Raw genomic sequence first — 11299 nt, 5'->3', positions numbered from 1 at the left:
ACTAGAGAGTTCAGTCCGAACGGACCAAGTGTTGGACCGAACGGACTGAACCGTCGGACCGAACGAACCAAGTTATGTGACTGGTTCGAACGGACCAAGTGTCCAGACCGAACGGACTACTAAGCAGTCCGTTCGGTCTGGGGTTCGGATTTAATTTTAAAGTCCGGATCTAGGGTTAATCACTTGAATAAGAGGAGAAAAATAACCCTAACACCGATGAGCCGAAAAATAGAACTTCTTCAGACCTTTTTGGAGAGTCTAGAGGGTTGAATAAGTGATCAAAATCTCGTTTTCTAAAAGCACATCATCGAATAGAAGATTCGAGTCCTAGCAGACAAGTTCCAAAGGTTGGAATCCTTCCCGAGGTGTGGATACGTGTAGAGGGCAAGGTATTCTTCCTGCCTATAGTGATCGGACGAACACATCAATTGAAACAGGCCCCGGATCGATTGAGGTAAGCGTTCTAACGTTTCTACAATATCATGCATGATAGGTTTTAGGGTTTCATCAAAATTTTTGTTTTTCATCCCCTGCGCAAATCCTAGAACTGATCTCTTAGGAATTAGATTCGCTCTAGAGATCCCAGGAAAACCAACATCCCTAGCTTCTTCTCCTTGGTCTGGCGGACTAAAACCTTCTCATGCTTGGTCCAGAGCTGACCAGTGTCTGGTCCGACAGACCGGCACTCGGCAGATTGTTCGTTAGCGTTTTTAGGTTTTTGGTCCGACTTCGATTGCTCATAACTCACTCATTTCTTAACCAAATCACCCACCGTTTATTTCTAAATGTTCATTGGGATGTCCTCTTTCATATCTAAGAAATAGATTATTGAAAACCGACGTCTACACGATGAAAAACGATTCGTAACTCTTGTACCCCATAAAATTCGTTGTTCTGCGATTTCAGTTTTTCAACAGTTTTCATTCGCTCATATCTTCCTCGTTTCTTAACCAAATTGAGTACCGTTTGTTTCTAAATCCTGATTGAAATATCCTCTTTCAATTCTTAGTAAAGAACATTGAGATATCACAGTCACAAGATGAAATGAGAGTACACAGAAGTAACTCAAGTCACTCACCTTGTTCTTGACTTTGGTGAGTTTTGTCCGAGTTTTGGTGAGCTCCATGAGGCTCCACTTGATGTGAGAAGCTCTAATACATATCTGAGCACGTCCCTCTTGGTCTCCCCGAGCTCTTTTCTCTCTCTTTCTCCTCTTTTCTCTCCCTTTCTCTCTCTTTCTCCTCTCTCCTCTGTTCTGTCCGAAAATGGTTGTGTGGAGGTTGAGGGAGGTTTTTGTGGGCGACGGAGAAGCTTCAGTGTTGATCCGACAATTGAGATAGGCTTTGGTCCGTCCCAAGACACGCTCACCGGTTCCGGAGCTGCTCTCCCTGGCCATGCCGGAGGAGGCTGCACCACTTCCACTGAACACTGAACTCTTCTTCCTTGGTTTCTTCTCTTCATACCAACCCTGCCTGTGGCATTGCAGAAAGTACAAGACAGAAAGAAATCTCAGAACTAACCCAATGGAAATCAATTGCCAAACATTTCACCAGAATCAGACAGAACCCACATGGGGAACAAAGTCGAGTCACTTGTTTATGGCATCACATGATATGTTTCAGCAGCGAAACTCGGGCATTTTCACGATTTGTGCAGTCAATCACGAGAGAACGAATTATACGTGCTTTCCCAGGCTAACCCAGATGCTAGAAGAGGCCTCCCCTAGGCCCGAGGTCGACGTTTAATTTCTACCACTTTCTCCATAATTTATGCATTGTTCTCTTCATTTCTTCACCGAGAGATAGCAAGAAGGATCATTGAGGAGACAGAGAAGATGGTGGCGCTCGAGAAATTGACTAAGCTTTCTTTCTCTATCTTGTTTCATGATGTTTTTCTTTCTTGTCTTGAGCTCGTGTCTCTCCATGTCTATTGAGTAGTTTTCTTGTTTTGGGTTAAGGATTTATCTATGTATTGAATTTGTTTGGTTCTTCAATAAGAGATTATGATATCGTTGTTTATCCGGTTTTATGAATTGATCTTAATGTTTTCATCAGATTGATCACCTGTATGAATTGAACTTGGTTTAGTTAATTGCAAACGGATTTGGATTAGGTAAAACAGAATTCATTCATAAGATAGGCCGTTCAATTATTAATTCTAAGCATCGGAAGGACTTGATAAGAGATTCTTAATTAATTCGACTCAGAAACAATGATAGCGAGCGTTAATGCTTCTAGTATGGACCTAGAGATGCGGAAGCTGATAGGACAATGCTAGTTAGAGGGTAATGATCCCTGACCCGAACGCATCCTAGTTTAGGTGCTTGAGTTTTCCGAATTAAACACGGTTATTGTAAAATCTTTATCTTTAGAAACTATTCATGCATACAAGGGCAAACCTGAAACCCGCAGTATTAGCATATATAGATATTTTCTCTCACATTCACCATCTCATTACAATCTTCTTTAATCAAGCCTTAGTAGAATTTAGTCTAGTTGTGCCACTATTCCCTGTGTTCGACCCTGATACTACATCGAATCTGTACGCTTGCGGAATTGGCTTAGTCTAGATTTTATTACTTGACTCAAATCCATTCACCTAAATTTGGACGATCAATTGGTCATCAGACGACCTCCTCGACATCGGGTGATAGGTATTTTTGATCATCAGATCCTTTGGACTCGTCGTTGGGGTCCTTCTCCACGTCTAAAGCCTAGAAATTTTCCATTCCATGCTTAGTCGTGTCACCTAGGCTCCCATTGTGTGGTTTACCTATTCCATTCCAAAGCATGCCTTCACTTTCTGGCTGGCTACTCGAAATAGACTCCCCACTCGTGACCGCTTGGCTGCATGATTCCCCAACTCGCCACATATGCTTACTTTTTGGCGTGGATAATGAATCCATAGATCACCTCTTCTGTTACTGTGATTATACAATGCACATATGAGCTAAGCTCCTTGAAACCTCTCGTTTTAACCGGCGGCAGGTTAGTTCTTTCGGTGATTCACTCGTTTGGGTTGCAGGTAGTACTCATGATAATAAAGCTCTTAAACTTATCCTTTTCTTGGTGTTTCGAGCCACGACATATATCCTTTGGAGGGAAAAGAGCATACGGATGCATGAGAGCCAATCTCATCCACCTTCTATTGTGGTAAGGGACATACGTTGTTCAACTCGACGACAATTATCGAGCATCCGACACTTATGGCGTTTTACGAACGATGATGATTCTTTACTTACGACCTGATTCAAGCACTTTTGAGCTTTGATAGGGTTACATTTTCTTATCTGGGATTATTGTTCTTATTTTGGACTGATGTACTGGTTGTTGTACAGCGGAACTTTTGTACGTCTGAGTATATATAAAGGGTTTTACAGGGGGAAAAAAAGAAACGGTACAACCAATACTTTTGTTTCTAAAAAAAAGAATATTGTAGACAAAATCTCTGAATGAATGATGTTTAGTTGGGGAAGAGATCTGACGAAAAGAGAGTGTTTAATGTGAAACAGATTGCGAACAACGACGGAGGTGTGACGTTGAGGAAAGAACAACACAATCACACAAGTGGCTAAGGAGCATCAGAAGTACTGTGTCGACGAGCCTGTGAAATATCCTCTCATTTTCAAAGGGAAGAAGAAGATTGGTTTCGAGGGTTTTAGATCGAAATCGATAATGGCTGGATTGGATTGTGATATGTAGAGTGGGATGTGGTGTACTGCTCGAGACCTACATCTCTGGGAGGCGGATACAGAAGTGCACTGGGACGCCTCTTTTTCACGATCAAAGAGATGATTCAAGCCATTGAAGCTCCGGATCTCGTCAGGAACAGAGTTGTGTTCACGGCTTAATAATCTCTCGACCGAGAGGTATCATTGAAAGGTGAGATGGCATCGCAACAATGTTCTCGATCGATCATCGGATACCGAAACCAATCTCATTGGTGTTTTGGCAAGGAAGCTGAAAGTATTGGACAGCGAGTGGGTTCAGGTGATATTCGAGCCGCCAGAGCTTAAAGTAGGAGCTCTTGAATTCAGATACGCATTCGAAAGCCAAGTAAAGCTTCGGATTACTTATGTCGACCAGAAGCTTGGGAATTGGTTCCAAAGGATCCTTGTTTGTCTTTAGCAGGTGTCCATGAATACCGCCTTAACACATCCTTCCTGTGGAATTTAGTGATTGGATAGTATAGAAGAATTAAGAATGGAGAAAAAGAGAATAAAGATTGGTAAATTTGGGTTAGATCATAGTCATGGAGAAGGGGAAGAAGATGATCAAAATGGAAGAGATATTTGGTATATTCATGCATGAGAAAGTTTACAAAATAAATAGAAATCCTAGACAAAACAAGAAAGGAATTATCGTACAAATAAATGGAAACTAAGATTTTATATACATGAAATGGAAATAAATAGAAGAAAATAAGGAGTCAATTTGTATGGTGGAGATGTGCAACGACCACAAGAATCAAGCTCCCTAATTGACCGATTACGTGTTGCAATATAGGAAAATAGACATTCAACGTTTCATGAAATTATTGGTTACGTGTCCAAGATGCATGCATGTCCGTTAGCTTCATATCCAAATGTATATTTTCTTCAACATTCCCCCTCAAGATTGGCTTGGAGGAATGTGAAAAGCCGATCTTGCCGATCATACATCTATATGCTTGTGTTGGTTCCCCCTTAAGTGTGATGGCATCCCATGGCGGTTCCTTTGGCTTATCCACCATTTCATTTGTTCTTTTATATTTGATTTTCTGTATATACTCAAGAGAATGGTTAGACAACACAAAGGAGGCCGTAGCACTCCGTTCAAAATGACAAACCGAATGCAAACATGCAACAATATGTCTTTCATCGAACAAGAGTAAAAATAGTGTTCTAATGTGCATAAATGCTAAGTTTAATATTTTTGAACGTGAAACATTATTTTTATGATTAGATTCATGTTTGATTTATATTCTAAACTAAGCATGATATTCAAATTTTCATTAAACGTTAGAAACATATCGTTTATACCACTTTCATGAGCAAGAGTGTTTCGAACTAATATGTTTTGTTCAATATGCAAGATATGAATATGTTCTCCGGGATCAAAAACATAAAGTTTGAGAGTGTTTTTACCAAACTTATAGTTGTATAAACTTATAGGTAATGTTACTTTTTCTTCGGATATTTTTTCACACTTCGGCTTTTGCCTCTGTATATGGACTTCCATTGAGTTTGTTTGCTTTGTACTCCAACATCTCATCATGAGCGTGTCTTTTATTTTCTGCCCAATGACACTTAAAACACCAAACATATAATTAGGAATAACAAACTCAAAGTGAAGTGGAGAGAAGAATGAATGACAAACTCTATTGCCGATGCATTGGAAATGCATGATCGGATTTGCCTTGGGAAGAACGAATGGGACAAGGTTGTTCTCCATAGGTGATGCCTCATTTTCGGGGTTCTTTGCCTCCATTTGTAGGTCATCATCCTTTACGAACTCCATTTGATTCCCTTCTTCTTCTTCTTTTGAGCAATCCGGTCCTACTTTTTCCGTGTGTTCGACTTCTTCGATTTGTGTCATTTTTTCTTCACCCTCTTCATTAAGTTGTTCATTTAACCTCTCATCATCCACACACGTGGGAGTGATCTCCTCACATTCCCCCTCACGTTGTGGATGAATAGGCGTCATGTATTCAATGAAGAATTCTCTGACGGTTTGATCGGTCATCTCTTCTTTCGACAACCACTCGTGTTGTTCCTCGTTTATGATGTTTTGAGTGCGTTCTTCGCACCACATCATTTTTGCTTCCATGAGGGATATTTTCCCTTTGGCTTTTATAACCTGCAAGATTAGTTTGTTGTGTATACCATCCAAAAATCCAAGAAAGGTATAGAGTTTACACGTTTCGATGCTTAGATCGGGATGAAGCTCCTTGATTCTATCCCAAACACCCTTGAACGCCTTGTCTCTTTGTTCTTCCAGCATGTTACTCCATGCATTTTGGAGCAACTTGAATTTTCGGATGTACTCAAAGGTTGCTATGACCTTGAAATCTTCATACGCCAATCCGTATGTCATGTTTCTCTCCTCTTTGGTGTTTATTACAAAAGGGATAAAGTTTTTTTTTTTTGAAAAATTATACAGCGGAAAAGAGAATAGTGATCACCATGGATCTTGCTCTGATACCATGTGGAATTTAGTGATTGGATAGTATAGAAGAATTAAGAATGGAGAAAAAGAGAATAAAGATTGGTAAATTTGGGTTAGATCATAGTCATGGAGAAGAGGAAGAAGATGATCAAAATGGAAGAGATATTTGGTATATTCATGCATGAGAAAGTTTACAAAATAAATAGAAATCCTAGACAAAACAAGAAAGGAATTATCGTACAAATAAATGGAAACTAAGATTTTATATACATAAAATGGAAATAAATAGAAGAAAATAAGGAGTCAATTTGTATGGTGGAGATGTGCAACGACCACAAGAATCAAGCTCCCTAATTGACCGATTACGTGTTGCAATATAGGAAAATAGACATTCAACGTTTCATGAAATTGTTGGTTACGTGTCCAAAATGCATGCATGTCCGTTAGCTTCATATCCAAATGTATATTTTCTTCAACACTTCCAGGACTCTCCATTCTCTTCATTGCATGCAGATGTTGCAGAAACAAGAAGGCTCGCATCTGGGGTTGATTCCAAAAATGTATAATGTTAAAACAAAGATGGCTTGTGTTTCGTTACGGGTTTTGGTTTTTCAATTTTAGAAAACCGATATTAATTCGGTTTTTATATTAGATCTGGTTTGGTTGGTGATCGATTTTTATAAAAATACTCATTTTTTAGAAGAAAAGTTTTCAGATTTCAGTTATTATTATATTTATTTTGGGATTTATTTGTTCGATTTAAAAAAATCAAACTCATACCATTTTTATTTTGGATACAATTACAAATGATTAAAATCGGTTTTACAGAAACAAACAGAAATGGCCATTAGAATATAACGGTTTTACAAAGTCCATATAATTTTTACTAAAATCGTTAAAGAGATTATAGCGGTTTTTCAAAGTTCGTATAAAAAGACCAAGTCAGTTCGTATCTCCATCCCCATCTAATGGGGGTCTTGGAGAAAAAAATATACTAGACTACCTTACGTGTTTTTTCAAAGTTCGTATAATTTTTAAAAATTACAAATTTTATGTATTTATCTTAGAGTATTTTATTTTGTATTGGGCCAATATGACTCGCTCAGTCATATTAAAAAGCCCATAATTAGGGGGAGTAAACTGCTGGTATTATACCACGTAATAACAAATTATTACAGAATCAAATTTAACAAGGTCGAATTTTAGCAAACATAGTTATCATTCTATGCATGCATAATGCATTTCTTCAAAATGAACATCAATCTTGCAAGTTACAAGCCAAGCCTAAACCTAAGCTACAAGTCCTTCCTTACACCGTGTGAACTGAATAATGAAATATAGCGGGGATCATTCACGGAATCAAGATACGGAAGGCACAAAAACCAAAACCAAAATCTTTGGCTTGTGTCACGGCACAGGTCAGGGAACTTGAGTTCAGAAAAGCCTTTGGATCACATACATTGATGAGAAGCTTAGGCCGGGAATTGGCTCGAGAGGATCTTTCCATAATATCTCTTTTCCATGTCGTCCTCTCGTCATCTCTCTCTCAATATCGTCCTTTGTTCTTGGGTGGCGCCTTCCGCGCAAATCATTACCAAAAGAGGGGACTTATATCCGAGTGCCTGCAAGAATTGTATACTACAAAACCAAAAACCCCATTTTGCACCCGAGGTGTAAGATTTCATCGACAGACTATCAGTATAAAGTGAGGCTCGGGATGTGTGGCAACACCTGTTGGGTCGACTAAAAGCGTCCTCTCCCCCGCCTCCTTCCTCGTCCCCTTCCACGGCCAAAGTTATCATCAGGTCTTCTTCCATAGTTGAACATGCTCACCCTTATATCCTCTGTCCCAGTTCCATACGACTCCTGCTGAGTAACAAAACAGTACAAAAATCAGTGTTTCTCTGCAATGATTACCGTTCAATCGATTTTGGAAACTACAAGAAAATTCGAGTTCTTTGCAGAGATGAGCTGATAGGTGATAACGGTGGGGGTAAAAGTATCTTATTAACTCAAAAAACACACAAATCCCCACAAAAGTCGTTTCATTGTATGACCTTTGTGAGGTGAACGAATCATCGATAATCTGAACTACTAGACCATGGACCTTATTCCAAATTAAGAGTATACGGAGTTCAGTTCAGTGTCTGAATTCACCCTCCTCCAGATGGGAAATCATTGGAGAAGAGAATAGACAAGAAGAAAGGAGTTACTCACATGAGAATCTTCCAAATCGAATTGGTTTTGAAGCTGCCATGCAAGATCTTCATCATGACACGTGTCATTCGGCTGGCCAGTCTGTGGAGGAACTGCGCTGGTATTTCTTTTTTCCCATTCATCAAGAGTCAAAACCCTGGATTCTTGTTCATGTCTCCCTCTTCCTCTGCCCCTTCTTCCTCCTCTGTATTGTCTCTCATTTGAATTTGGATGTTTCATTTTCTGGAGAAGTATCTGCGCAGCTGCTTGGTTCTGTATCGGAACAGCTTCAACCACTGCAACATGGGAGATGTTATAAACACACAAAAACAAAGAATAATGGTCATCTCCCTTACTATCTTAAAACGACCACTGAAGTAAACCCTTTTTGTTTTTTTCTTAAGGTTGTGAGAATTACATCATATCTGGAAGTTTCATAGTTATACAACAGTTTCCAGACAAAAATGGAAAATGTCTTAAAGATGGTAATCTACACAAGGAGTGCAATCGATTACTAACAACATAGTAAGTGAGTGAGGAAAAACAGTTGAAGCCAAACCTTGCTTAGGTCTTGTCTCGGAACTGCTTGGCTTTTCTTGAGTTTTCCCCTGGAGAGAAGCTTGGGAATTAATCTCTACAGCATCCCTTAGCAAATTGTTGTTTGCCCCTTTTCTGACCATATTAGCTTCACTAGTCTCAGCTCTTTCCAGATTAGTACGTTTCTCCGCACTTTCTGCAACTGTGGGTGTGCTCCTGGATATAGGCTTCTTGTTATCTGTCAATCATCAGAACATCCAAAGAATAGGTATTGTTGTCTTTTTTTATGCATTTTCCAATCTTATATCATTTTCAATGCATGGAAAGAGACAATAATTTGATCTAAGCCGACACAACACTACAACAGGAAATCAGGTCAATATATTTTTCCATTTTGCTGCTCAATGAATAGAGTCAATTTAGCTATTCAAAAAATGAAATTGACAGATACTAAGATCGGGTAACAAACCCAGGAAAAAGATGTTATGAACGGATGTCAAAACCCCAGAAAGTATATATGTATTAGTATTACTGATAATAACGGTGAAACATAGATTAAGGATTTGAGAATGGAGCTCCTCCAACTCCCCCTTAGATAAACCTTTTCCCTAAACTAGCCAGCAAAAGCCAGAATTCCCACTCTTCACATCTAATATAACAAAGAGACTAATCAACCATAGTTAACTAAGCTAACCATATAGCAAAACCATAGTTACTCTATTTTACTTTGTAGGTATAGTAAAAACCTTTGAGAATTGAGGTTTCATGCCCATTAGTTCTATCAAACGATGGAAGACGCATCTCAATAAAACATGAAAGTCTAAATCCAACAACAGCACATTGGAATCGGAAGTTCAAACCAAGGGACCCGGCTCCTGCAACCAACGCTTACTTGGATTTATTTAACAAATAATTTGTGCACCACGGGGAAGCAAAATCACAATAAGGTCAAAATTATATTTGCTTACACCAAGAAAATTGGATGGTGGTCAAACGTAACATGCATATTCAAAAGTACATAGAATTAAATAGAACAAAAGAAAACAGGTTAGAAAACCGTCCTTACCAAGGTGATGAGAACCTGTCTGAATCTTCAACTCCTCAAACGGAGGAGGACAGCTACCAGCTCCGTTCTCCTGAGATTTCCTTCCTGATTTGCGGGACATGCCAAAGTATTTTCTCTTCATCTGCCATTCCTCATAGAGTGACTTTACAACTCCACCCAAAACCTTCACCTCTTTTGGCGTCAAACATACTAGACCATTACGTACTACAGCCTTATTATCTAGATGCAACTGCCAACAGTAAAACAAGAGAAAAAATGATTCTTCATGACTACAAGCATTTCACCACAAATGATTAAGGTGTTCACGACAAAACCAAGAGTTTATTTCCCAGTCCTCAATAGCACCTATCCCAGAAATAGCATCTACATGATCATACTCGCAAAACACAAACTTGATCCATCAGTTAAGCTTTAATTATTTTCTTTCGAGTTAGGTATTTTTCCGGATGTAAACTTTCTTAACATAAGAAATATATAAATATGGACAGAGAGAAGGTTAAAATTGAGCTATGATACCTTAGTACCAGGAGCTACATCGTCGGGGATCGCCGGTACGTGAGAGAACTCAAGGGCAGAAATCTCAGTATGCCCATCTGTCAGAGTCAATCTTAGTAAACGCTTTGCGCTTGAACTTCCCATAAGGTCCTCGCTACTTCTGGTGATATCCCTAACCGAACTTATCTGTGCTTATAATGAAAAAAAAAAGTGTCTTAACCTAAATTGAACAAAATACAACCATAATAGTCTCCAGCTAAAACAGTGTACAACATCATGAATCGATTGAGACGTATTAGGTCATGAAATTAGCCCAAATCCAACAAGCTCAGACAACAGTTCTACAGACTGGAGCAAATACCCAACATCTTCTACGGACTAAGCCCAGGAAATTTTCGCATCATCGTGTGGTGTTAGGAATAAAAAATTGAAGGAAACCCGCTGCATCATTCAGTTTTCTCTCATACTTTCTCGGCAACCACAGAGACCCCAATCAGAATCTAAGTTTCCAAAACCCAATCCGTCACTATTCGAAGAAGTTTTCATTCCAATGATCTCTCGAAACCGAAAAATCTTCACAGAGACAAGAAAAAAACGGTTCAAAATCGTTTCTGCGGAGAGAGAGAGAAAAACCTGGAGAACTTTGGGACCCTGTAGATGAGAACACCTACGCAATTCGGCCGGATCGGGTAGGGATTTAGCCCCGAATGACCTAATATCCATGTTCAGAAGCTCCGCTTCCACCGAGTCCACGACGGCGCGCGCTCCACAATCGGCATCGACCACAGAGGAGATCTCGGAGATCATCGCCTTCATGTAATCTATGTTGGCGAAGCACCAGCCTCGGCGGCTCAAGGGA

The 11299-nt window shown here is 39.4% G+C and overlaps 2 protein-coding genes across 3 annotated transcripts in view; one reads left to right on the top strand and one right to left on the bottom strand.

The window, feature by feature from the left end:
• LOC104815159 (probable plastid-lipid-associated protein 8, chloroplastic) overlaps positions 1-4140 on the top strand; it is a 34825-nt gene extending 30685 nt beyond the window's left edge. Inside the window, 5 exon segments of the mRNA XM_010543475.1 lie at positions 3512-3555; positions 3557-3645; positions 3702-3894; positions 3956-4087; positions 4089-4140. Coding sequence (XP_010541777.1) covers positions 3512-3555; positions 3557-3645; positions 3702-3894; positions 3956-4087; positions 4089-4140 — 510 coding nt within the window.
• Positions 4141-7318: 3178 nt separating this feature from the next.
• Positions 7319-11299, bottom strand: part of LOC104815109 (tudor domain-containing protein 3) — a 4404-nt gene continuing 423 nt past the window's right edge. Inside the window, exons 2-8 of one of the 2 annotated variants that reach the window (XM_010543430.2) lie at positions 11074-11282; positions 10462-10626; positions 9946-10174; positions 8902-9117; positions 8364-8638; positions 7878-8015; positions 7319-7784 (exon numbers count right to left, since the gene is read on the bottom strand). In XM_010543430.2, the coding sequence (XP_010541732.1) occupies positions 7890-8015; positions 8364-8638; positions 8902-9117; positions 9946-10174; positions 10462-10626; positions 11074-11282 (1220 nt within the window). In that variant the 3' untranslated portion in view covers positions 7319-7784; positions 7878-7889. The remainder of the gene's footprint in view (positions 7785-7877; positions 8016-8363; positions 8639-8901; positions 9118-9945; positions 10175-10461; positions 10627-11073; positions 11283-11299) is intronic. The other variant, XM_010543431.2, reaches the window with a different exon arrangement.

This window comes from Tarenaya hassleriana, unplaced genomic scaffold, assembly GCF_000463585.1.
Source record: "Tarenaya hassleriana unplaced genomic scaffold, ASM46358v1 Cleome22, whole genome shotgun sequence".
Lineage (NCBI taxonomy): Eukaryota > Viridiplantae > Streptophyta > Magnoliopsida > Brassicales > Cleomaceae > Tarenaya > Tarenaya hassleriana.
Note: the sequence above shows the minus strand (reverse complement) of the source record. Positions and strands in the feature narration are given on the sequence as shown.